Here is a 27,568-nt window from a genome sequence, read left to right on the forward strand (position 1 = left end):
AGATTATGGCTCCTCTTGGCTCTTCTGTGCCTTAGCTGTGCCCTCCAGAACCACTGGGAGCAATCCCAGGCATACCTTGGTTAACCAGTTCCATGTTTTTACCCCAACCAGCCCAACCTGGCTTCCCTGCAGAGCACCCCTCCCTGTGTGCGTGACAGCTACTCCAAAAGGAAGGCTGACCTTTGCCCTGGGGAAGACTGCTCGGGTGAAAGGAGATACTTACAGTGGTGGGAAAATAGCGACTGGTCTTGAATTTCTTGAGGGCCATGGAGCAGGTGTAAGTGCCGAAGAAGAGGATGAAAGACATGAGGGTGATGTCAGGGACATAGTCACAGCTGTTGCCCTCAAGTTTTCCCCCATATTTCAAGCACTCTTTGGCTGTCAGAGCAGCCCAGTCAATGGTGGTGTTGTCCTGCAGGAAAAAAAGGGAATCACAGAATGATTCGGGTGAGACCATTTTCCTGCTGGTGTCTGACTAAAAGGAGTTATTACTCTGTGTCTCAACTTCCTTCACACATGCCCCCCACAAACGGACGTGACCCATCAAGCTCCACTTCTTTCTCATGATCCAAAGCTCGCCACTGAGACTCTGCAGCCCATGGGATCCGTGCCCTCCCAAGGGGAACTCACCATTTCAGAGGAGGAATAGACCAGCTCATCGTCTGACAGCACTGCTGTCCTGTTAAAGAACGAGTTATTAACTGCAAGAGAGAAGAGAAAAGGGTGTATGGTGAGCAGGATGCAGGAAACGGCTAGAGAGGAGAGAAAATTCCAATTAATAAGTAATTTCTTGACTCCATCAAGCTGTTTGCCACCTCTTTGCTCCAGTAAAGCAAGTCACAAGTGTTGTTTTAGAGAGACTCAAAAGCTTTCAATCATCAATCACTCACAAAACTGAAAGAAAAGGTTAAGTGAAACATAATCCAAACCTAACTGAGGTTTTTTTGGAGTTCATGGTTTTAAAAAAAAAAAAAAAAAAAGAAAACCACACAAACCAGAAAACCAGACAGACAACTAAATACCCACAGAACACTCTAATGATTAATTTCAAATGTAAGCACAACCCCCAAGATATCCAGAAAAGCAAAATGCATTTTAGCGTCCAGCACAAACACATTTTTTGAATTAAAAGAAACAAAAAGATGGCAAGTAATTGAAATCAACAGGATGGGGGTAATTCCTTTGAAAGAAGGAGCAGCATTCCCTGTGGCAGTGACACGTTTTCCTCTGGTTTTTGCAGCATTAGGAATCATGGATTTGAAATTTCATTTAGGAATGCAGTCCTTGCTGCAAACAGGCTCGCCACCTCCACCCTCACGGTTTTACTGAGGTTTTGCATAAATAAACTTTTTTTCCTTTGCTGTCTGGGGAGTCAGAGGTGTTTCAATGGGAAGTGGAGACTTGGCATCGACCATTCCCACTGTCCTGGCTCCGTGCCATTCCAATAGAGGCAGCACCAGAGCAGCATCCATGTGCTCGCCAAGATCCTGTGTTTAATAAATAAGGCAGGTACCCGGTTCCAAGGGAACCGGCTCCTGACACCTGTGAGGAGCAGCCAGTAGCTTTTCCTGTTGGACAGGTGTGCTGAGGTAACCTGCAGTTTACTTTGAGCATAGACCAAGCTTCTTACTCACTCCTCATTGTGTGTAGGATCCAAGGAGTGGTCCCTGCTTCCCTAATGGTACAGCCAGCGTTCCCTCTGTTTGGATTTGGGTTTTGTTTCCCTTTGTTCCCGGCTGTGTACCCAGACCTATATGTACAGGCTCTATCTGCCGTGCAGCCCACGCTCTGGAGATAGGCTGCCCTCTGGATACACTTCCCTTCTGCTTAGAGAGGAATTGTTTGTGCTTTCCCACTCATCCATGCAACCAGGAGGTGGGAACCACCCATGTTTGGGTAACACCTTGAATAAATCCAGCTCCAGCACTTGAAACAGGAGTGACCTGATCTCCATGGCAGTGACACGGCCGCCACTTCTGCCCCTTCAAGGAATTCTCAGAGGAATGCCATTTGGAACTGACAGCCAGAGGGATGCAAGGAGACAAGGGTGCAGAGAAGCTTCTCTACTGGTCATGCTGCTCACAGGAGGAGTCTCAGAAAGGTTGGCTATACAAACATACATTTTGTATAGGGGCATACAGTGAAATTCACCCCTCAGCTTCCAAAAAAAACTAAGATAGGGTATCTGAAGACAGCTGATAAAGAAGGAATAATCTACCTATTATCCAAGCTGCAGCACAAAGGAAAAAGAGAGCAAATGCCACCTGCTACCTGCAAACTGGAGAGGTAATGAAACACTCTCTTACCTGGATCTACTGGTTTACAGGCACAAGAGTAATGCGTGATATAGTCCACCTTGAACTCGGAGTTGATGGGATAATGATCTGCCAGCTTGATCATCTTCTTGAAAGCATCATAAATGAAGATGAAGCTGATCAGGGAGGAAAATCCTTCTTCAGTGAAGCGGGTGAAGTACTTGACCAGGAAGCTGGCATCGGTGGCCACGAGAACGAGACACTGGAAGGCTGACCAGAGGCCGATCCAGAGGCGGAACTCCAGGTAGTCAAAGTCATTGTCCCTGCAACAAGACAGGGGTGGCAAGAAAGGAAAACATCGAGTTAGACAAGATCAGGAAGTACAAAGCAGATGTTACGTGGAATATCTGCATCAGGGGAAGCTGAGATGGGACATAAAGAAAAGGTTCTCCCCCCAGAGGGTGGTCGGGCACTGAACAGGCTCCCCAGGGAAGCGGTCACGGCACCAAGCCTGAGACAGTTCAAGGAGCATCTGGACAATGCCCTCAGTCATATGGTTTAGTTTTAGGTAGTCCTGCCAGGAGCAGGGAGTTGGACTTGCTGATCCTTGCAGGTCCCTTCCAACCTAGGATGTTCCGTGATTCTGTGACAAACCCTGGTGCCAGGACTGGCAGGCTGAGGAGAACCACGGAGTCAACTGCACTGTTCCCTCCTGGGAACGATGGTCCTGTGGTTTGCTGCTCGAGGCTGCAGTGCCATGCAGGCACAGAGTCCGAAGGTGGGCTTTTAGGAGTGAACAAGTGCCAAAAGGGGACACTGGCGCAGATAAAGACCTGCCAGGGAGGTTACTGTCTGTTCTGGGAAAGGGAGTGGGAGGTGCTGGGACTGGCAGCCCCAGCCCTGGAAGCCAAGGAGCCCTGGCCTGGGAGAGGGTAAGGAGCAAGTAAGAAACAAAGAGATTTAAAAAAAGACAAGGAGAAAAATAATAACAAAAGACCCCAGTGACAGCTTTGAAATATCCGGAGTCCATGCCTGAGGGAGCAGGAGCTGCCATCCACGTGAAGGCGGCTGGCAGGAGCCCAGGTACACCCTGGCTCCACACCACTGAAGAACTTCAAAGACTTTCAAACTATATTAGTTTGGCTTTTACCCCTCAAATTCCTGCAGCATGTCTGAAGCTGACAGAGCAGGTGGAAAAGCACTGTGTCCTGTAGCATCGACCCCCCCATGCTGGCACCACAGAGCACCCAAAGCCAGGCACATGTCTGGGTCCACAAGGTGCTTTTAGGAATCCCTCCATACACACACACACAGACACACACACGAGTCACACTTCAAATGAGTCAGTAAATGGGAAGTCTTTCTAATTTTGCTCCCAGGAGGGAACAGCATGTTGTGAATAGGAACAACCACAAATGCATTACAGAAAAATCACAGTCCTCAGTTCCAATTTCCTTGTGAGAAAGGCTCCCTTTGAAAACTCCTGCCTTTCTGCTCCGGCAGGTTGTTAGGACAATGGCTTTTATTACCACCACCTCCTCCTCAGGTTAAAAATAACCACCTTCTCCCTGCCAAAACAGTACAAAGTGCTTTTCCATCTTGCTTTTTTCCTGCTGTGTGCTGCACCTGGGCTGTGCCACGCCTGCCACATGCCAACAGGTGCAGCATGCCCATTCCTGACTGTATTCATTTATTCCAGCCAAAATAAGAAAAGAAAGGTGCTCCCCTCTTGTTCCACTGTGGAGCTTGCAACCCTTTGGCAGCTTACAGTTTCCCTCTCTGGGATAATCTAATTTTCCATCTATTTTTCCTAGCCCCTATCCCTCCCTTTGTGTAGGAACACAAGTCCTGCACAACCTGCAGTGCCATGAACATGGGCTGCAAGGGATTTGGGGTGTATTCTGTGTAACCTAAAATGATCTCCTTGCAAAACACAGGCCCAAGGATCAGCAGCCCTATGCATAAAATCATCCATGACACCACCGATTCCCCTAGGGATTCCTGTGTATTTTCCTGGTATTGCAGATGTGGGACTGGTAAATGAGCACACCTAACAAAACGGGCTCCCTTTGGCTCTGGGTGTCAGCTATCAACAAAGGGGAGGGAGCAGAACCTCTTTATACCAGTTAAATGGAAAAAAATCCAAGAGCCTTTACTGCAGGAAAGCTCCACTGCGGAACTCTGGGGGCTGTTTCTATCACAGGCACTTTTGCTTTCACAAATGATAGTGTTTATTTCAAACTATTAGAGATTTAAGGCCAAATTTTTGGTAACCTTGAGACCCGCAGGATTTCGTTAGTGAAGAGCTGGATTGATTTCTTTGCTCCTATGGGAAATCCAGAGCAGCCAGGGAAGCAGTGGCTGGGAGGAGCAGCACACTGTAACTAGAGCAAATCGCTCATGGAGGACTGAACTGGTCAAGGATTTCTTTCCAGGAGGCCTCACGGAGACAGGCAGCCACACACCGGGCAGCGCCTTGGGACATGCGTGCCGGGAAAATCCCTGATGTGATTGCACTGGATCCCAAGAGAGAACGACGACATGTTTCATTTCGTGCACTAAATCCCCTCCTTCCCCACCGCCAGGCAGCTCATTCCCTGGCTGGGATTTCATTACCATGGGACATTCCTCCCCCCCGCCCTCTCCCCCCGCGTACTCACTTGCTGAAGTTGAAGAGGAGCCGCTCGAAGACCAGGACGGGCCCTGTGCTGCTCAGAATGGTGAGGGGCTGACCAGCCAAAAGGCAAAATATGGCGCCGGTGACGGCCGTGCCCAGGAAGCTCTCCAACACGCCCTGCGGACACACGGCACAAGGGTCACCTCTGCTGCAGAACCCTTTAGAAATGAGCAGTTCTGTCGGTGACCGGCCGTGGGCTGCAAGGGAAGAGCATCCTCTGCCTCTCCTGCAGCTCACACTGAGATGTGTTGGTCCCACGCAGTCCACAGTTACTCGGGATAACCACCAAACCCCCTTGGATATCTGAGTTCCACAGGTTATCAATGCTATATATTGTATCTTATATTTGACAAGGAGGGGAGAGTGTTTTCAAGGACCACTTAAAGGGAACTCCTGGAACATCCAAGGGCAGGTTGGACGGGGCTTGGAGCAACCTGGTCTAGTGGAAGGCGTCCCTGCCTGTGGTAGAGGAGTTGGAACCAGACCCCTTTGTGGTTCCTTCCAACCCAAACCACTGTATCATTCCATGATCTTCCAAGCCTTTGACAGTAAAGAGACACGTCTGTGGGACTCCTCAAACAGTTGTAGCAGAGTGTGGCTACAGGACAACACCAAAATCCCCCAGAACAATGGACATGGGATATTTTCTCTCTCCAACTGAGCAGACATTTTCTAGATAAACAACCTGCCTCTCTTTCAAGTCACTGGTTTAGTAAGTAAGACACAAACCAAACAAGGTTGTTTCACCCAGCAGCCACGTGTTAAGACCCAACTTCATCAGATGTCACCAGCAAGCCATAAATTCCATACTTAACGAGCTCTATAATTACCTTTGGCACACGTGGCAAAGCAGCTTGGCTGGAGAAGGACAGAACAGCACACTTGGTGCATTCTTGGATTTTCATGTCCAGCTGTAGCTGGACAATGTCTACTTTTAAAATGAAAAATGTGGATGAAATATAAATGGCAATAAAATGTGATTACTGGCCGAGTGTGCAGAACGTGCTGATCTTACCTCATTTACTCTTAATCTATTTACACTTGACTGAGTTTTAAAGGAGTAATAAGAGCATCATCTTCTACTGAATAGGACGTGCAGCCATCTATATTACCCTCTCCAGGAACATGTTCCCAACAACCAGGGATGGATTTAACCCTGGGCTTATTTGCATGGTTGGAGCTGTGTGAATCAGCAGCCTCATTAATGCCACACATGTTAATTAAGAGCACACGCAGATCCTTCCTTCCATCCATGACACGCTGCAGGGATGGGGCTGCAGTTTTCCTGACTTATCAGGGATATTGTGAAGAATTTAAGTTCCAGTTTTGTGTCTCTCTTCCTTGGAAAGACATAAATCAGTGTTTACACTGAGGAAAGTAATATTTGCTGGATGCCTCTGGGGGACTTGTGAGGATGAGTCGGTTGCTCCCGGGGCGAGGAACGGCATCCACACAGCCGATCCCCTCCGCTCCTCTGGCATTACTCATGGAGAGGGCCCTTGCGGCCAGCGCATCTGGAATCTCTTTTCCCTACATTCTTCCACGTGTCTGAAGCTAAGAATAGTGTCTTTTCGCAGAAACACAGAACTCTGGAGTGAGCTGTTAAGGAAGCACTGGCCGGAGCAGCTCCTGGGACAGGCAGCAGGGACGGGCCGTGCTCAGGGTCTGCCCCAGCAACAGCCACATCACTCTTTGCAGCCAACAAGACACAGGAACTGTGATGTGGTAGACCCAAAAATACCGTTTTTCTTTTTTTGCTACTTGATAATACACGTTTATGGGGTACAAGGGTAACAGAAGAGGCTTTTGGTCACTCACAATAAAGGGATTCTAAACTTGGAATCGGGTAACATTTCCTCTTTCTCCTCCTAATTTAAAGACTGCACCTCATTCAGAAGCAGAGCAGACAGGCTTTGCTCTGCTATCCAGTGACAGCCCAGTGCTGCTCACTGATGGGTCCAAGAGGCACCACCATTCCTGACTTCCATGAGTCTCAGAAAAGGCAAAATGTTAGCACAGGGGAGAAGGAAGTTTGGTACTCCACAGGCTGCTGGATCTTACTCCAGCCTGTAATTCATCACAGGGAAGCGCAAAGTTCCAGATACACATCCTCTTTTTCTATGTTTAACTTAATTAAACCTGCTTAAATTAGTAATTTAGTCACTGTCACTACAATCCTAATTATTGTTAGGAAATTTGATGTGGTTGCACTGAATCTGTCTAAATACAACCTCCTATTTTTCCCATTTTTCCACTAACATGAAGCCCCTATGGCATTGTTAAGCAGAATCCCCTTCCTTCAGCCCGAGCTATCCTTTGAAGCCCCAACTCTTGCCTTGTCCACTGATGCAGCCTGTCCATGGATATGCCAGCTGGTTCTCAGGATCTCCCACTACTTCAAAATTCATCTTTCTGAAGACCTTACCGTTCTCTCCTGTGTCACATCTCCTGATTTACTCACTTTCCTATGAATTTTAGTATGTTCTTTTCACCAGAGAGACAGAAGCCCAGGGATTGTAGGAGTCAGGCAGAGGATTCAGATATGGAAAGTCTGAATCAGACTTAGCAAACTTATTTGGACTGAAATGGCACAACTGAGAGCAGATCAGAGGAACTTATCTCTAGAGAAGGAGCAAACACCTTCTCCACCTCCTGGCCTGCTTTTAATCACCATTTAAGGTAAGTCCTGTACAATCTGTCAAAGGACAGCCAACAATAGCAGAGAAAGCAGTAAAAACACAGGACAACTCCATTATTGTATCCAGAATTCCAGCTCTGTGGGTGCCCAAACGCTCCTCTGACTGGACAGTAAGAACGAAATGCTGTTTGATGGTTCTGAAAGCTCTTGCTCACCTGCATGTTCTCCGTAGCATCCCCAAGCAATCCCCCAAAAGTGATGGCGTTGGTGACAGTGGCCAGGTAGATAAAGAGGATGGCTGAGAGGGCCTGGATGTTTAAAGCGTCGTAGAAGTCGCTGGCGAAGAACGGTGCTTTTCTCTTTATGTCTTTGATCAAGCCCCCACAGAATCTGCAAGGACAAGAAAGAGGAGACTCGTGAAAAATGTTTTACAGTGAAAGTCACCATGATAAGCCATCAGAGACACTGCCAGCAATGAGGTATTATCTCAAAGGAGTGAGATCACCACATTACACACAGTCTTATTGCAGCTGTGGTGGTCCAGGAATATCAGAGATAATGTTTTAAAGATAGATAATATCTTGAACATGCAATGCAGCTGGAAAGAGACAAATTTCAGGAACACAAGCCTTGCTAAAACAGATCACTACAGTTTGCAGTTCAGGAAGCTTGTCTGTTGGGTTTTTTTTTCTCCAACTATATTAGTTGATGTAATAAAATAGATTAACTCTGGTCTACATCCCTGACTAAATTTCTCCACATGGCAGACACCATGGCTGGACGAGCCAAACAATCTCCTATATGGAAAAATGCTTCTAATTGTTAACCAGCAAAAGAACCGGACGTAAAAACACACAGGAAATAATCTTGGAGAACAAGGGAACTCACTTGCAGACATGCCTTTTTGTACGATGCCAGACAAGACAGCATTTAACTCTTATAAACTCCACGTGGCTCTGACGTTGCCAGCTTGAAATACGTTTCTGTTGAGCCTCTTGTTCCCCTGCTCACAGCTCCCCACCAACACCAGGACTGCTCTGACACGGTGGCAGACAGGTACATGTCACCTTCTGCCCTTTTTAATGACTTTTTTAACCCTTGGACCCACCTGCCCGTGCGCTGCAGCTCCTCGCAGTCCCCGTGGCCCCCGCCGCCGTGCCCTCCATCGTGAGGGGTGTCCCCGTTCATCTGCAGGTTCTCCCCACCCGAGTACATGTTCTTCCTGGGCAAGAACGCGGCGTGTCAGAAGGACCAAGCAGAACACAGCTACATTCTGTTATGTGCCTATATCACCTTAAAAGGTACAGAACTGCAGAAACATCCTCCCTCCAGTTACTAAGGAAGACCTGAAAATACCTCCAGGGCTTTATAAATATGGACAGACAGCTACAGGTCACTCAATAAATACCCCTGGTGCAACCAAAGCACTGGCTCTTCCCATCACCTTTTCAGACCTGATGCCCACTGTCCTTCATCATGGACACTGTCTCCTGCTATTACCTCTTATCTGAAGAAGGGAGAGACTTGGGAGGCTCTATCCTAATGGCTGGATCCCATTCCCCAGGGGGGAGCACAATGACTTCATCCAGAAACTCATCGATGCCTGCAATCAGGTCCTGCCGGTCCTTGGCTTTATAGGCAATGTCGTGGAATACCTGCAAGGAAAAGAGAGATTTCATATGGAATAGGTTTGCATTTTCTGTAGCCCAGACTCCAGAGGCAGCTGCCTAGTTATATTCTACAAAACCAACTTAATTCCTTCTCAAAAACCTCTGAAGAAATATCAGGACATTTGGTATGAGGAGGTGTGATCCTCAGAAAAGCCCCTTCCTTCAGGTGGACAATGACAGAGATTCTTTCCTGCAGGCATGTTTCTAATTTTAAGCAAAACATACATTTCTAACCTTTAAAAATATTACTAAAGCAATCATGTATTTCTTTATCCAAAAAAAGAGTTTTCCTCTACATAAGGAGTTTCAATTTGAGAAGACACTTTTACAAAGCCGCCTACTTAGTCTATCAAACCCAGGTTCATTTTCAACTCTGTGACATAGAAATAATGACACCACCGGAAGCGTGGCTGTGGGATACTGGGATGGTGGAATGGGACACAAGGCACAGACCACGACAGAATTAATTCAGCAATTAATTCACAGTTGATTTGCAAGAGTGACTGCCAGCAGGAAAACACACGCGGTGCACAAACACCTCCTCTAGTCACGCTCTTACAAAACCATGAGGCCAGAGGCAATAACTACGTCCACAGATGGAATCGGGAGGTGACATCTGGATATTCCGGCTTTACGTGAATGCTCATTCATGTCGACCAGTCTGGGGAAATGGATATCATTACCTGGGAGAACCCCTTCTCCATGGGAGATGCCAAGACACCTACCTCATCCGACATCAGTGTGGCAATGGCTCGGCCGATCTCATGGTAGGACTTTGCTTTGCCCTTCGGTCCCAGCAGAATGAAGAGAAATCTGACAAAACCAAGAGATTGTTCCCATTTAGGATGGCAAAACAAATTGCTTGTTATTTATACAACATCTAGACAGAAATATGACTTCAAAAAGTTGTGGTTCTTGTTAGGGATGCAGAAACTGCCAGCAGCCTCCAGCTACCTCGGGAGCAGAGGTTACACCCTGCAGCCCATCATGTCCCGTGCAACACACAAAGCCTGTCCACCTCCACAGGGACTTGTTTCATGGAACCACAGAATAGTTTGGGTTGGAAATGACCCTATGATACTGAAAAGCAGCAGAAACAAACTTCTTAACATCAATTTGAGGGTGTTAAAAAGGGCGTTCTTTGTTCAGTGCTGGACGTTCAGAGGACAGCTCCTCTAATTGAACGTGCCAAATGACAGATAGACAGGACTCTTTATTACACAAAGTATTTACATATTCATTAGATATTCTTGCTTATTTAATGCATATTCATTAGTTTGCTTTATATAGTCACATCCCTACTGGAAGTCATTTTTTGGTCCTTCTGGGTCTTCTTTGTCATCTGGACCTCAGTTCTTGAGCAGGCACAGCATCATTGTGTTTCACCAAAAACGGTAATGTTTGTTCTTTATCTTGTTTGGGTACACAGAGCTTAGTTTACATCCTGTTTGTTTGAGTTACATCCCTTATCTAATTCTCTAGGACTTCTCTAAGATGATATTGCTCCTTATTTGGGCACTCTGGGATACCGTCAGTAAAGTTTCTATTTCTCTTATCATCTAAATGCCATTTAGTTCCAACCCCTGACACCTTCCACTAATCCAAGTTGCTCCAAGCCCCATCCAACTTGGCCTTGGACACTTAATTTCTTACATAATCTCTTTGCACAGCAACTACATCCAAGTCACTGCTGATGAGCTGGAAAAACACCATGATACGAAACCTTTGTCAGTGCAAACACACAGATAAAATAACCTCACCAGAAGTACCTCTCCCATTCCAAGCACTGGATTAAGTATTATTTTAGCTCCCTAAATCAAAATATTGTGAGGTACTAAGTCAAATGGCTTATGAGGAGTATTATATCCAAACAAGTAGACTTTCTATTTAAAAAATTTAGAGTCCTATAAAAAAAAAAAAAGGCAGCAAGTGATAGGACAGGATCCATAAATACATACTGATTGGCACTACTACATAACACTTCTTACTCGAGTTCTTCACAAGGCGTTCAAGTGTTTTACTTGAGGTTCACATGGAGTTGAGTAAGCCACACACACCCAGGTTATGTCCCCTGCTCTCCTCCCACCTCCTGGAACTTTCCCTGTTTCACCAGTTATTATAAAACAACATTCAAGACAAACTGTTCCTCAGCCAACTCTTTCCAAACTCCAGGATGCAACTTAGCCAAATATATGAATTTTAAAAAAGGAGTTCATAACTTCAGGAGTTGCTGCTTGGCATTTTCCTGGTATTTTCATAAGAGTCTTCTGCAATAATTCCACCAGCTGGATCTCTTCCAGCACAGAGCAGCAGCACCTGAATACTCCTTCACTACTAAAACACTCTTGGAAAAAAAGCAGTATGTGGCATTTTCCAAATTCTTTGTCCTAATTCAGCAATAGGATGTACAAGCCCAGTAACTCTGGATTAGGGAGTGGACAGCCTGTTATGGTCAGTCCAGGAGACAGGGTCGTCCCATGTCCCATCCCCTCGTCCTTGTCCCCAAAACAAGAAAAAAAAGAGGAAGAGCAACTAAACCAAGATCCGAGTCCAGCCTGCTCATCCATGCCTCCAGCCTGCAGCAAGAGCAGCACCTCCATAAGGGTTAAAGGCACCTGAACAAAGGAATCTCAGACAACTCCTAGAGGAAAGGTGCCTTTGCAGTGAAAAGCTTCAGTCAGGAGGCCTGGGAGGAGAACCTGATGCTGGATTTGCCACACGCTTCCCAGGTGACCTTTGGGCAAGTTACTTCACTTCATCTGAAACCTGCAGACACAGGCCTTTCCCAGCACTGCACACCAGACTGTGCAAGTCTGTGCAGCTTATCTTCACAAAACATCTCCTTGCTCATTCCCCTTCGTTTTCCCCATTATCATTCCATTAACCAGCACCCTTGAACGCAGGACTGCCCATTTCTCTGAGGAAAACACACAGTTCCTTCTCTTGTGCTGTCTTGGCAGCAGCCATGCCCAAGCCATGCTGCAAGCTCAGGGCTTCTCCAAACGAGGAGCCCTGAGTGCTGTGGGATTAAATCTGACGCGACAAAACCAGAAGTTTAAAAGGTTTTTATCAATCTGACCAGTAAAAAGAAAGCTCAGGAAAGGTTGGGATATCTCCATTCCTATTGCATCTCCCTGATTTTTATTACTAGGGCTGTATGAAAACACCTGGTGGAGATAACTTTTCTGGGAAGTTTGTGAGATCTTCCTGTTTCTTTTAAGTAAAAATTTGCTTTTAAGTAAAGGAAATACTTAAAATGCTTTGCAAAAAAGCATGAAGAAAAAAAGTGCCCAGCTTGGACGGTGTGGTGTCCACAACTTTACCAGGAAATCGATAATTTAACAAGATAAGAGGAGAAGCCCCAAGGGAGAGAAGGGTGGGCATGCCAGAGGCTCCAGTTGCAGCATCCTGTGGAGTCTGCGGGCTTTAAGTGCAGGTTCACAGCAGGAACCGGGGCATGGGAGGAGATGCTCCATCACAGCTCCTCGGGCCCTGAGGGGATTTCCTTGATTGAATTTCGAAGGATGCAGCCATTGCAAATGGCTCTTCATCACTCATGAAAGCCATCTAATGAGCCTCCCTGCTTTGATTAGGGCCAGCATTTGCTTTGGAGGACAGCAAATGGATAATACTATTTCCTGGGAAAAATGCTGGCATGGAAGGACATATTGCCTTGATTAACGCTATTGAGTCATGAGGCTGCCCAGCAATCCCGGATTCAACTTCCCAGCTCCCACCACCACAGCAAACAATACCTAATTTTACATCTGTGGAAAAGCACTCGGAGGCGTGTTTAAAAAAACAGAGTCAGTGGGATTGCACTTGGGAGCTGAAATAGTGAAGCACACAAAGCCCAGGAATGCTGAGGAATGAGTAACCTGCTACAAAATGAAGTCTCTTCTGTGTCCCCACACTCCTACCCGAATACCCAGCGTGTGCAAACAGTTGTTGACGTGGCTGTAAGAAACCACTTCATGAAAACCCAAGACATTCAAACACTGCTACTACAATTAAAGGGCAAAGCTAGATCCTCTTTTCCCTTTGTTTGGTACACAGAAACAAGGCACAGATTCCAAGAGCCGCGTAACTTCCATTCTGTGCAAGGGCTGTGATATTGCTATGAATTCACACAGGGCAGCTCAGACAGCCAGGCATATTCAAGCAGTGACTTCAAATATTTAAGAACACAAGATACACTGCGGTTTGTGAGACTCAGATCAACTTGCAACACGAGTCACAATAAATAAAATATTTATCTGACATTTTTCCCTCAGCCATTATGCGTTACAAATCCACCAGCCCCAATAGAATTGCATGTCTCAGATTATCCGAATATATTTTTGCCCCAGCAGGGACAGAACTGAATCCTTCATCTGATCTGAGCTGAAGAGGAACAACATGTACAGCAAAAATGTGCAGAGGGAATCTGAGATCCGTACAGAAAGGGCAGGAAGAAAGCCCCAGGTGTTAAATGTGACACTGATAGTGCCCTTTACTACTGAGCTACTAAGTTTCTGTAATGTTTTACTTATAACCAAACTCAGGACCTGAAAATTACAAAGCAGCATCAGTGAGTTTTGTTACTTTACGCCACCAATCCTGACCATTATCCATGTCACAGGATGGAAAGCAGTGGAGAAGACCTCCTTCTGGCCTGGTGTTTTCACTGTGAGAGGTTTTTTACTTTAAGAGGCAGATCCCTGGGGGCTGGTTCCCTTACCGGGTGGGCACGGGGACCTCGGTGAGCGCTCCCAGCATGACGGCCTGCTGCAGTCGCACGAAGGCGATGAAGGGGCCCTCCAGGAAATCCACCTCCCCCACCAGCACGTTGGAGGCCTCAGCGTCACGGGGCAACTTCTTCATGAATTTGTTCTTCAGCTGCAGCAGCGAAAGAGGAAGGAAAAGAAAACTGAGTGGTGTCAGGCATGTGCTTCTCGTACTTCTGTACTGCTTCTCTGCACCTCTGTACTCTAAGTGCGCGCACTCCGCAACACACATCCTCAGGCTGACAAAGGTCAGCTAATTCCAACTCTGGAGAAATGTCATCAGCAGGGAATGGGAGAACGCTGTGGCAGCAGCCACTGAGTTCTAAAAATCAGCCTCTGCGAGACACCTTTGTCTGAAATTTGGCAGCGGCAGAATTAATTTGGAGTTGGAGGCTTCTGAAAGCCCTGCCCTTAGCTAGTTCCCAAATCCGTCCTCTCTCCCTGGGTGACCTCTGGAGATGCTCTGTGTGTGCCTGGCGAAGGGTGAATGGAGAGGGAGGATGTACTGCCAGGAACACTAAGGGGGCAGGGACTGAACTGGGCTATGAATCTCTAATGAGCTGCGCCAGGCAACTCAAGGAAGGAGAAAAACGGAAAAAGTCTCAGGAAAAGGCATCAATTGATTAAGCAGGAAGAAACTGCTGGAACCATCCTACCCCTGCATGCTTCAGTCAGGATCACCACCAGAGGAAATAGTAAATAAGCATCAAGGAGCTCTGTGGAGGAAGCCTGGAAAAGTGCTACCAGTTCTTCCATAGACAGTGTCTGGGAGGATAGTGGTGATTAAAAAAACAATGGGACGGCGGCAAATCCACTTGGCCACGTTGCTGAACAAGGATGGTTTGGCAACACCAGGTCTGGTTTGAACACACGGCCCAAACCCAGGTGATTTTCTGAGCCAGAACTGACCTGCAGAGTCTCCACTCCTGTGACTGCCCAGTTCCCGATGCCAAAGGCTCTGGCCCTTCAGTCTCCCCTCACCCAGCACAGCAAACCACCATGACTAATTTCCAAGAGCTGCTATTATAGTGGGGGTTTTTAGCTCCAAATGAGTTTTGCAGCACCACTCACCACCTTCTTAAATCATTTATCAGACAGGTGATGGGAAGGGTGCAGTCAGCACTTAAAATCCATTTGAACCGTTCTCCGAAGCAGCTTTGGAAAGATTTAAGTCCTCAGCAGCACCCGGGAGCAGGGAGTTTCACCTTCCCCTGCACTCTGCCAAATTGAGCATCCTTCCAACCTGACCACTAATGTTGAAGGCTGCAGGTCCCCAGCACTGTAGTTGCAAAAAGGCACAGCAACCTGAAAATTCCAATTTCCTTAAATGTACACTCCAATCATCATCACTTTGCATCGATCAGAAATGAAAGCAGCTCCTAAGTACACACTCCTAAGTAGCACTTAAGGAAGGTTAATTCCCCCAGGAATTTGAACCTGCCTCTGTCTCTCTGCTTTTTGTATCTGCTCACATATAGCTTATAGTCTTTCCCATGACTTATTCCATGAACACCTGCCTCAAGGGGGACCTTCCAGGCTGCTCCATCCCCCAGGGACACTTTAGCAGTGCACTGTGGATACGGGGAGAAACCAGGCAAGCGAAACTGCTCTCTGCATCATGATAAACGGCCAAAGTAAACGAAATCCCAGTTAACTAAACTTCCTGCAAACTCTTCCTTCTCTCCAGAAAGGTGGTAGTGATCTGTACTGGAAAACAGTAATTTCCATTGGAGTTCCATGGAGTGAAAGTAGGTCACCCAGGCTGACAGACCTCAAAATTGGGAATGTCTGCTTGCAACTGTGGAGGTGAGGAGATGTTCAAACAGGAAAAGCAGTGAATGGCTCCCACTATCAATCACTGGACTGCATTCCCAAGAGTGGGATCGTGCCAGTGCCCTCCCCATCTACTGGTCCCCAGGAAAGGCAGGAGGGTTTCTCTCAACAAGGCCAATTTCTTTTTTAACTGCAGTGCTGGCTTTGGCACAGATCCCCTGTTGATATGGAAACACCGGTTTGAATACACAGTGCCCACACCACAACAAATAGGGAGGGTTTTGTGCCTCCCTCTCACTGACCACATTCATTCAGAGCCAGGTTTGTCCCACTTCCAAGCCCTTGGGAAGCGGAGATAACGCCGTGTCAGGAAACTCCCCTTATATCAACATACGTTCCCTTTCTATATGCTGTTGCATCAGGCTCAGGAATAGCAGGTCCCTGGGAAAACAGATTTTCTTTCATGTTCCTTCATTTTACATGTTGAGCACCGGAGGAGTCCTGGTGGTTCAGTCACTCAGAGGTGCCAAGGACATTCTAATAGAGCACGGCCAAAGGATTTCTCACGGGAGGAGGGACTGGAGTGGGAACAGCAGTAGGAACTTCCCCAGCCTCCTATGGTTTGCTGGCACCATGGCACCAGAGGACTCCTTTCAACCCCTTTGCTTCACACATAAGCTGAAAAAAAGAGTTTTAAATGTTTTTGAATTACTGAGCTGTGACTGCCCCATCCTTGGAAGCGTCCAAGGCCAGGCTGGATGGGGCTTGGAGCAACTTGGGATAATGGAATGTGTCCCTGCCCACGAAAGGGTTGTAGAACAAGATGAGCTTTAAGGTCCCTTCCAACTCAAACCAGTCTGGGATTCTGTGAATACAGAGTTAAAGAAAATCTTGATCTAAGAGCTTGACCTTCAAGAGCCGCAGGAATTCTACTGCCGTGAGAAGTCCTGGTTTTATGGACGCGGCACCGACACCACTGATGCATCTGGCAGCAGAGAGTTGGGAGTCCAGGAGAAAGCAAGAAGCCTAGATGCTCATGTATTAATTGGAAAACAGAAGAGAAGAATAAATTGTCCCAAAGTGCCACTACTTGTCTCTCCAGCTGCGAATGCCCAGGTCATTACCTGCAGCCAACATCTCCTAAAATAAAAGAAATGGAGGTAAATCCCTTTCTCCGTGTTGCGACCTCAGGAGTAGTGCTCTGCCAACACAAACACAATGAAAGGGAATACAGCTCCTCTTCCCTAATTATCCTTATAAAACTCCAAACAAGCCCAAAGCAAAGACATGACAAAACAGCAACCCCCAAGTCCGTGGGCCGCTACTGAAGCTCTTTCTCATCGGAGCGGTTTGAGTCAGGGCCCTGCCGGCTCCTGCAGGACGCTGGGGATGCTGAGCCAGCCTCTTTGCAATCCCAAAGGATCAAGCCATCATTCCCATGGCAGAGAGAGCCGGCTGATGCAAACTACCTGATTCAGTATTCATAAATAACACCCCTGAGCCAGGCAGAGCTGCCTGGCACTGATGGGAGAGCAGCAGGAGGGATAAGTCCGGGAGGATTCTCTGACAGGCAACTGTCCAAGGGGCACGAGCCCATGTGAAACCTTAACCTTACAACATATCCAGAGGAAAGGAGCAGGGAAGCCACAGATTAAAGGAATATTCTGGCTACAAAATACCTATACTGTTCATTGCACCGTTCCAAATAGCATTAAGGGTTGCAAAACTGAAAATAAGGGATGCAGGAAGTCAGGAAAGCTACCGAAGGTACGGATAAGTTAGCTCAAAGCCTTCCTTCCTTTAAAGCATGGGGACACAATCCTTTATCTCTGTAAAAACAGGGATTGATCAAGGATGCAGGAAGGCAGTCCTGCTCCAAGCAACTGCTGTAAACTGACCTCACCAGCTGCAGTTCTTATTCACATGAATAAATAAAAATTGGAATATTCTGTGTCTCCAGCAGACTCCCACCTCCCTGTATGGCCTCACTAACTGTCCAGTTCCCAGATGGGATGCCCAAATAACAAAAGCCAGTCACTCTGCTGCCAAAGCAAGAAAACCTGTTCCCTTTCCAGCTCCTGTTGTGGAAACATGATGGATTATTGCTGTGCCCCCCCATACGGCACGCTGAGTTCTGCTCAAAGGAGTTGCCAGGCATCACCACAATGCCACAAACTTTATCAAGGCAGGAGTCTGAGTCAGTCAGCAACAAAAACTGAGCTCTAAGGTGATTTCTCAAGGCATAGGGGACACGGCTCCCAGTGTGCAAAGTTCATCAGCAGGACACAGGCTAATTAACTGAGAGGCTTTTTGGAACTCGACACTTATCAAGTAATGGTTCTGACGACCAACAGCCAGGCATTATCTACATTGGAAGCTAAAAACTTTGGAGTGTGCTCCCAAACTGGATTTATTAACAGGTTTCCCTATTAGTGTTACATCTATTTTTATACCCAGTTCTCCACAAGAAGTCCATTATCTGTAAGCCCAGAGACACTGGAGCAGGAGGGGCAATGGGGCCTGTCTGCACTGCTGAGAGCTGTGAAGCTGCTGCAATGTTCAGCCCCAGCTTCGGGCTGGTCTAGCTATAAAACCCCAGTTATAATGGGATTAAAAATATAAACCAGCAGTTTGTCCAACAACAAAAAGCTGTTCTACAATCTTCCTCCTTCCCCAGGTGTGGCTGTGTGAATTCAAAGGAAACAGGTATTTTGGAAACCCAGCCAGTACAGATGAGGCTACAACACTGCATGACACTGAGGTCAGTGCAAAACACGCTGCCCCCCTTCTCTTTCCATGAAAGCATATTTATTTATGTGAATATCTATTTATTTTTAAAATATTTAATTACTCTGACCTCACTTTTCTACCTTGATTATGTTGCTGTGTCCCTTTAAGGTTGTACCTACAGACGGTTGTGACCAGCCACTGTTGAAGGACTGGAGTCATTCTCAACTGGTCAGCAACGCTGTGTTACCCAAATAATTTTCCAAAGGGACTCTCATTTGCATTCAGAATCACCATGGGACTAGGGAATGCTGAAAGATGCGGGAAAAAAAAAAAGATTCTCCGAAAGAAACAGCCGGGCTTTGAGAATAACCCACTTTTTGAACCCAGACAAAAGGTTTTTTGAAACTTGCACAGAGGCCTCATTCAGCCACCAGTCTTCTAAGAGTTGGAATAAACTCACTCTTACCCCTCAGAGCCGGCAGCCTTCGGAAAGGACGGAAGTACAGACAAAGACAGCCCGTACGCCACAGCACAAACATTACCCTGGTCTAAGAAAGGGGTCAGATCCATGGAGACTCGGTACTAAAGGCCAATTTTAACTTCATTACTCCACTTTGGAGCTGCTCTTCCATGTTACCTGTCAGCACAGTCACCTTCCCTGTTCCACCAGCTGCTGTAGCAGGGACACGTGCCCCCTGCGTGCTCCTGCTCTATCCCACAGTCCCTGTGAACACTCATCCTGGGGTGCTGTAGGACCCTTGTAATCCTTCAGCAGGAAAAGGATCAGAACTCCATCAGTCCCTGGGTATTTTCCCTCCTTTCTCATGGCTATCAGCAAGAGGCAGTGTATGTGGTGTCACTTGCTTCAGACCTGCTAAGAGTTTAACCTGCTGTTTTCAAGGGCTGGTGCTTAAGAAGTGGAGGATCCAGTCAGAGGGCTCAAAAATGCTTGTTCACCCTCTTCTTTTTCCATGCTAAGGTACAGAGAGCCCTTTTCCCAACACCCAGCTCCTCTCCATACACATCTTCAAGTGAAGGCTAGACCTGGAGCTTACCTGGTCCTTCTCAGGCTTGTCTGAGATGTCGTTCAGGCTGGTGGAAGTCAGGTTTCGGTGAGCCATGGCTGGGCTGCCTGCAGGAACAAGGCCAACACAAGTTAAAGCACCTGTTTGGATCTGGTCAGAACACAGAGGCTCAGGCTACAGCAACACCTTTCCTTGGGAGGCTGACGGGGGGAATTTCAGACCCTGACAGGCTGCTTCTGTCACTTGATGTGGCACATGGGAGATTTAAGACGCTAATGCTCTGTCTTCTCCGACTCACAGCGTTCCTGTGACTCCCAGGACAGCAAAAGAGTCCAATGACCTTCCATAACTCCTGCCTGTAGGAGAAAAAGCAAAGCAGCACCAGGCTGCTAACACTGATGGTGCTGGGTCACCCAGGACCCACCACAAATCCATCCCTCCACAGGGCTGGGACCTTCCAAGGGTGCAAATCCCTCACCTCAGTTCTTCTACGTGGATGGCACCTGCCCTCCTCAGCATCCCAGACACTGTACACAGCTCACACAGAGAGGGAGAGTGGCAGCTCCTGGTCCTTCACAACAGCCCCTAATAAACATCTCCCTTGCTCCAGTGAGCCCATTAACTAAGCTCATGAACCTTAAGCAACGCACTGATTAGAACAACATGTGCACCGCACTGACAGGACAAAAGTCACCAATTCCTGACACCAAATTCACCAGGGAGGCGAAGACAATCCCCAGAGACACAGCAGAATAAATAAATAAAAAAAACCCAAACCCACCAAAACACAAACAAACAAATATGCTTTGAGACAACACTGACTTGATATTCACACTAAAAGGAATGTCCAAGTCCTCAGTGCTCATCAGCTCCCAGCACAAACAAACTCAATAATAAAGCAGCACCGGGAGTGAAAAACCGAAGGAGTGGAAAGAAAAAACTCTGGACTCCCCAGAGCTGGGTTTTCTTTACAACACGTGGGTAGACAAAGTATTCCTTCTTGTGAGCCACCTGGAACCACACTGTACCTGCTGTGTGCTCCTGCCACATCCAGGAACATTGGCACAGCTGAAGCCAAGCACAATTAGATAAATCAGATGTTACAAAAGGCAGAACAGTCCAGCTCATCCCTGAGAGATCAAGGCGACAGCCTATTTTTGAGGTTAATTTATATGGAAGTTAAAATATTCAAACCCCTTTAACTGCCAAAGAATACTTCTCTAGATGAAAAAAATGCCACCAGAGAGCTTAGATCCCCCTCAGAAGGGGAGTATGGCCTGACCCACCTGCTTCATTCCAGATGAAAGAAAAAAGGAAAACAGAGCAAAACAGAGCAGTGGAGAGGACAGTGTGGATAACACAAACAGCCAGAGCAGCCCCATTCCCCACGGAACACATCCATGCTTTTCCCATTGTTAGTGCAGCAGCAAGCGTTAGGAGCCCGGCTGGGGCAAGTTCCCTCTTCCTCTTCCTCTCCTGGCCCCCAGCCCTGAGCCCACCCTGAGCCCTGCCCGGGACTTACTGAGCCATCCCACGCTGGGGCTGCGCTGCACTCCCAGTTCATCATCCAAGGTGCGGGTGGCCAGGCAGGGCACGGAGCTCTCGAGCGGGCTGCGTGCTTGTGCCCGGCAAGCAGGAGACAGGAGCAGCAGCAAAGAGCAGGAAGAGAGCAAAGGGGAAAAGTTAAAAGAAAAGAAAATGAAATTATGCGAGGAAGAAAGGCTGGAGCAGCAGCAGAGGGGAAGCCAGGCAAGGAGAGAGTTTGATGCGCACACTGCGGTGATCAAAGCCCACTCATTTAGATCCCAACATCTCCTCCGCAGCTCCATCTTGGCAGGGCTGGAGCCAGCTTTCCATCCCCGGTGTCTAAAATTGAGGCATCTCAGAAGCAGATCTCAAGGAAGCGAGTGAGCAGCTGCAGTGCTGGTGGTACTGAGCATCCCAGGATGCAGCACCATCAGTAACAACAGGTTTTTGACAACAAAAATCAGGTCACGTCCCTGTAGGACCCAACTTTGAGCACCCTGACCCCATGCATACGTACCAGGCACACCAATCCGGGCTTGGAGATGCCCACCTTAGTCTGCAAAGCTTCCAGTCATGCCAATACATACACTGGTAGGGGTTTTCCAAGCGTTCCTTGGAAAACATCTCATTTCTGACTTCAACTCCTCTCCTCTGTGCTGATATTATTCAGCTGGTGCCATTGTTAACTCTCTAAAGGGACTGAGGGTGCAGTTCATGTGAAAAAAAAACATCACCCAACTGACTAAGGCTGAACCCAGAGGAGCTGTGGCTGCCCCATCCCTGGAAGTGTCCAAGTTCAGGTTGGACAGGGCTTGGAGCAACCTGGGATAGTGGAATACACAGAATAAAGACTTCAAAGAAGTTTTCACCTGTAGCCAGGTACCCTCCTCTCTGTGAATCAGCCAGCACCGCGCAGACAGCCTGTTATTTCAAGTCAAGTGTTTCCAAACCCCTCTGTCAGCACAGTGTGAACTAACAGGGCTCAGGAGGAGTTTGGGCAGCACAGGCAGCACCCACGCGGCAATGGGATCATGCCATTATTTATGGTGGTTAAACACGCACACTTAAACACATCACAGTTTTATACAGCCCCTGCCAGCTTGGGTTTAGTGGGAGTGGATCATTTTCTCACTTGCCAAAGGCTCCCACAGGTGTTAAATTATACAAAACGCTGGCATGCACGAAGCTCTGAAAGAAAAATGTCAAAAATGGATAGCACATGTCATCACAGAAGGCTGGTAAATATCGATCAGGCAGACCTTGGGCATCTGCAGAAGGGACAGTGACCACACAGCCCATGTTATACCGTGGCAAAGCCCAAGGTGTGCCAGCTGGAGAGCTCCAGCCCAGGTGTTATGTACTGCTCCAGGGCTCCAGGACAAGGGCTGTGCCAGGAAGGGACACAAAGAACTTGTACAAAGCCACTCAACAAAACCAGACATGCACCTGTCAAAAATCCCTGCAGGAGTTCCATCAACATGAACAATCAACATGTGTAAATAAGAACATTTTGCCACCCCTCAGATTTCAGTTCTTCAGGTGCTCTGAACTAAGTGAAGTACAGGCACCTCGGGATCTTCGAGAGCCATGGCCCAGGGGATATTTCCAGATTTCAGATCTAACAAATAGATCCCATCCCTGGAAGTGTCCAAGGCCAGGCTGGGCAGGCTTGGAACAGCCTGGTCTGGTGGAAGGTGTCCCTGCTGAGCTGGGCAGCAGCAACACCAGCCCATAAAGCTGTTGTGCCTGGGGAGAAGGATGCTCAGAGGGTCCCACAGACCCAGAGGCAGCATCAATATTGGATGGAAGTTTCACTGACACTGAAGTGAAAGCAAACACCTACCTGGAAAGGAACTCGAGAGAAATTTAGGAGCGCTTGGGGCTGGAGGCATGTGCATTATGGTGATTAGCCATGTTGAGAGACAGCTGCACTCCTGTTGGCCTCATTAAATTTTTATCTGTCTAAAGGACATGAGAGGCACTCATTGAATCTGAGGTAGAACTTGATCGAACACGTTCTGGAGTTACTTTTTCATTAAAGTGTAAATAATAAATAACAGTAACAACTATTCACGAGGTATTTCCCTCTTTATGTCAGTCTCACCCTCCTAAGTATCAAAGTACTTGAATTGTCATGGAATATAATGTGTTATATATAAACATCCCAGGTGGGGGAACAGAGGCAGAACAACATGAAAAGAGTGGCTGAAGGCCAGAGCCAGGATAGAATTGCTGGATATTAGTCCAACTTGAACCAGGACCTGCGAAGCCCTTTCAAACAAGAACAAGAAATGAATGACATTGAAATCACCTAAAATCCAAGTAAAGGATGCCCATAGCCATGAAAAATGAGCAAGGGCTGAGTGAAAATGTTTGGGCTCATCTGGCCATGCTGAGCCCTTCCCCAGAGCCAGAATTTCCTTACAGTGCTTCCAGAACCCAGTCCCTCCTGCAGGGATATTCACCTAGAATATTCCCTCGGTTCACGTTATTGCATGTTCAGGTTATTTGCTCAATCACTGAGTTATCAAGGCACTCGTACATGACAAGAGGCATCATCAAGAGCAATAAATATTCTCCACAGGCACATACACTCCTGTTGCAAAAGAAAAGGATGATTCAAAGTAGGAAATATTAATGAAGTGTGATAACAGGTTAGGGAGAGGTGTTAGGGTGAGTTGTAGCAGCAGAACGCAGCAAGCTCAGAGGCCTTCGGTGGAGCAAGAAGAAAAGAATTTCTCCACTTGCTTTTGTTCCTGGGTATTTTAAAATGGCAATGTTTAGCCCAATTTCCAGACTGCCACAGGTGACAGTTGAGAGGCTCAAAACTCCTCTTTTTTCATTACCATGAGTAAGAAGACCCTAAATTTCCATGCAGGGGCAAGTACAGTCAGTGCCCAGGCCTCTGTAGCTGTCTGCATCCACACATACACACACACTCATTTAGGGACACCACTACCAACACAGCACTACCTATTATACCCTTTTTAGAGACAAAAAGAGACGTAGTCACGACACACACCACGAAACCATTTCAGGACGAATAAAGCAAGATGGAAATCAGCTTTACCCCACTGGACAGTGATTGTACAGCAATAAAATGCAAGCTAGATGTTACTGCCAGCTCATTTTTGATTCGGAGTGCCACCGACACCGTCTGTTACAGACATGGAACGTGCATGGAAGCTTCGTCTCTGCCCAAACATTTCAGGTGATCGGCCTTTCAGGTCCAGGCCCCATCAGAGTTTTTTGTAAATCCTTCTTTCCTGTCGCTGTTCCTACATCATCTCCTCCACGCAGCTGGAAAGGCATCCCTCTGCCTTCCCTGGCTGCTGCCTCCTGCCCTCCTGTCCCTATCAGTCCAGTGAAGATGTGGTTAGAGCGCCGTGCCAGGGCCAAAGCAGCCTCCAGAGCCCACTGCTGATGTGCCATCAGCACGGGTCTCGCTACGCTACTCGGGGTTAGAGAAGCATTGTCAGGGCCACGCAGTTAGTTCTGGGCTGGGCTGGGTGGGTTGCCGTGACAGGGAAGGCTATAGCCACTTAGCCTCTGCATTACCATTATCGGGGTTGGAAAACATCCTACTTGCACTGGAGACGGTCTTTCCAATGTCAGCCAGCGAGCGCAGGTTGGATTTCTTGGTCTGGTGCCGGTGCTTCCTGAGCAGCGTGTAGGTGACCTTGTCCTTCAGTTCAGGTTTCAACAGCCCCGTCTCGATCTGATTGTCAACTATCATCTCTGTGGCAGGTACAGGAAGGGCAGGGGGAGAGGAGGGCAAAATTAACCACAGAGCTCAAAACTCAGCTGCTTCCAGGGAGAGCAGGGAGAGGAGGATGGATCATTTTCACCCCACCTTTTTTAGGGCTTTGCTCCCCATCTCAAAACCAGGTTTTATTTTTCTTGGAGTCTTTTTTTAGACAGTTCTTTTGAAAAGTAACACAAGCATTTCCATCCAGCGTGAGCCACCAACACACATGTATTGCACTGAGACTCCCTTTGCTATTTTCTACATGCCACAAATCCTATTTCAAATCACCTGTACCCAGGGTAAGCTGGTTCTTAGTTTAGGAAGGGAATCAGCTCTGAGCCTAGATTTTTGTGAAGAAGTTACAACTCCATGGCAAGTGCCATTGTGCTCCCAAAAATCACATGGAAAAACTTCTATCAGATTCAACAAGGCCTGAGTTCACCTCACGGGCCCCCAATAAAACCTAATCTCAGGACAGGAAAAAATGCTGGAGATGAGCAACTAATGAAATCATTCACTTGCAGGACTGAAGTGATGGCAACTACAAGCGGCAGAACTTGCTCTAATTGCCACAGGATGAGTTACATGGCTTTGCCTTTCACAGAATCACCAGGAGAAAAGGCTCCCAGCCCCCTCGAAGCCTGCTCACTTCCCACCAATTCCCTCCTTTCTGCTGCCCTATCCCAGAGGAAAAAGGCAAGAAGGTCACCAGATGTATGAAGAATCTCCACTGCGCATTAAATCTCACATGAAGTCATTCCTTGATGACTTGAACTCACGCGCTGTCCCCCGAGGGCAAGTGGCAGCTCTTATTTGTCTGCTGGTAACTTTTATTTGTGCTAATAATAAAAGCTATGGGAAGGGGGAGGCAGGACACACATCACATTTGCTAACTCAGTGAGTCAGAAAGTCATCCTCTGCGTGCTGCCCAAGAATTCGTGCCTCTCCAAATGCCTAGGGAAGAGACTAGTTGTTCCTCCCAAATTAGGACAGGGCGGGTACATGCACGTAGGTACCTTTACACAAAATGTTCAGGAAAAGTTTGATTTTTGTAAAGTGTCATTTTTCTATAGCTCTTCTTGTACATGGCTTTGGCTAGTGATTTTTGGAATATTTTCTTCAGAACCTTCATTAAGTTTATCCTTCTCTATCCGGTATCTTCCCTTCCCTCTTCTTGACATAACACAAACAATAAAGAGAGCTTTTCTTTGGAGTTTTCCTTTCCTACGTGTCACTACCAGACACCAGCCAACTGGTGATCGTGATTAAATCATCCTGGAAATCCAGTCCTGGACATCCCAACCTGTCTGATTAAGGGTCTGGACCAGCAAAAATACCCTGCTCAGGATGCTGTCACAGTGTCACAGCAACAGCAGTCACTGATGTGTAATTTAATCTCCCAGGAATTAGATTTAATTTGGAAATTGAAGCAGGAGATTGAAGGTGACATCTCAAAGGGACTTCAAAAGGAAATCTAAAGTTTGAGGGTTTAAGGTTCCAGACCATAGACATCAGCTGCTGCTTCTGAAGGAGGTTCAGCTTCAGCCTAAAAGTTCAGAGGTTTTGGGGGGTTCATTTTGCTAAACTTTGCAAAGCTGTGCATTTGGATACACAGACAAAAAAGCAAAGGAAGATAAATGCCACCAAAAGCACTTAAAAAACTAAGCTCAAAACTCTGCATTTAACACCACAGGCAGCTTTTGTAATTCCAGGTCTTACAAACCAGTCCAACTCCTTGTATTTGACAATTCCATCCTGTATATGACAAATCCATTGCCACAATTCCATGCCAGGATAATTTTGACCTTGCTTCCTGAGAAGATAATTCAAAGCACTGAGTTGCTTTTTCTTTGGGGGGGAGGCAGATATTTCATTTTGCTCTTCTACACTTCCTCACATAATAGCTTTTAAACTCAGCATTTTGGTTTGGTCCCTCCACTGGATGGCTCACTTTGAAAGTTTATTTTCTATGAGTTCTCACGTGCCATGGGGAGCATGATCTGGCTCTCAGCAATGTCACTGAGCGTCACCCCAGGCCACAGCTATTTTGACTGCAAGAAACCTGCCCTCCAATTTGGTGGGGTGGAGCTCCAGCTAGTGCTGGGGCTGCTCTCCCCTCTCCCTTGCTAGGGGAGAGTAACCCATCCTAAACACAGCCTAGGGCTTTCTAGTTTTCCCTCTTATTCCTTGGAAGATTCTTTCTTTTCCTCTTTTATTGAAAAAGCAGCGCTTTTACATTAAAACCACCTGTAAAACCATATCAGGGTTAAAAAAATTGGTGGGTAAGGGCTGAGGGAAAGAGTCAAGGCAGGTGTACTTACCCACCACCTGTGGGAGGGAAGAGGCCTCCATGTCCAGCATTATGGAGCCCTTCTCTATACACGTCCTCAGCTCGAACAAGCTGTGCAGGGACAAGGTGGCCACGTGCGGTTTGCTCCATCGCTCCCCACCTTGTTCCACCTTCTCCTCAAACTTGATCCACCTACAGAGGGCAGAGCAACAGGACTGGGTTAGAGCTGCTGGCTCCTTGCAGGGAAATAAATCAGCATTTCTGGAAATAAGGTGGCTTGTCCTTGAGTATCTTGGCAGTGCTGGTTAATGGCTGGACTCGATTGTCTTAGAGGGCCTTTCCAACCTAAAGGATTCTGAAATCAGCCACTGCCAGAACTCTGCAGCATGGAATACTGCTGTGCCAGGGACAGGAGCACATCCCACCCACATCTGAAGGTGTTCTTAGAGAATAAGTGAGCCACCAAAGG

The 27,568-nt window shown here is 47.2% G+C and overlaps 1 protein-coding gene across 9 annotated transcripts in view; it reads right to left on the minus strand.

The window, feature by feature from the left end:
• The window catches only part of SLC4A4 (solute carrier family 4 member 4), a 140,544-nt gene that overhangs the window by 19,506 nt on the left and 93,470 nt on the right, over positions 1–27,568 (minus strand). For 7 of the 9 annotated variants that reach the window (XM_032685530.1, XM_032685536.1, XM_032685532.1 and 4 more), the window contains 13 exons: positions 27,131–27,291; positions 24,620–24,799; positions 21,057–21,152; positions 19,565–19,641; positions 13,961–14,118; positions 9,966–10,053; positions 9,071–9,225; positions 8,679–8,792; positions 7,786–7,960; positions 4,916–5,049; positions 2,307–2,578; positions 631–701; positions 224–412 (listed from right to left, as the gene is read on the minus strand). In XM_032685530.1, coding sequence (XP_032541421.1) covers positions 224–412; positions 631–701; positions 2,307–2,578; positions 4,916–5,049; positions 7,786–7,960; positions 8,679–8,792; positions 9,071–9,225; positions 9,966–10,053; positions 13,961–14,118; positions 19,565–19,641; positions 21,057–21,152; positions 24,620–24,799; positions 27,131–27,291 — 1,870 coding nt within the window. The remainder of the gene's footprint in view (positions 1–223; positions 413–630; positions 702–2,306; positions 2,579–4,915; positions 5,050–7,785; positions 7,961–8,678; positions 8,793–9,070; positions 9,226–9,965; positions 10,054–13,960; positions 14,119–19,564; positions 19,642–21,056; positions 21,153–24,619; positions 24,800–27,130; positions 27,292–27,568) is intronic. The other 2 variants (XM_032685531.1, XM_032685537.1) reach the window with 2 other exon arrangements.

Source organism: Chiroxiphia lanceolata, chromosome 4 (genome assembly GCF_009829145.1).
Source record: "Chiroxiphia lanceolata isolate bChiLan1 chromosome 4, bChiLan1.pri, whole genome shotgun sequence".
In the NCBI taxonomy this organism is placed as follows: Eukaryota; Metazoa; Chordata; class Aves; order Passeriformes; family Pipridae; genus Chiroxiphia; species Chiroxiphia lanceolata.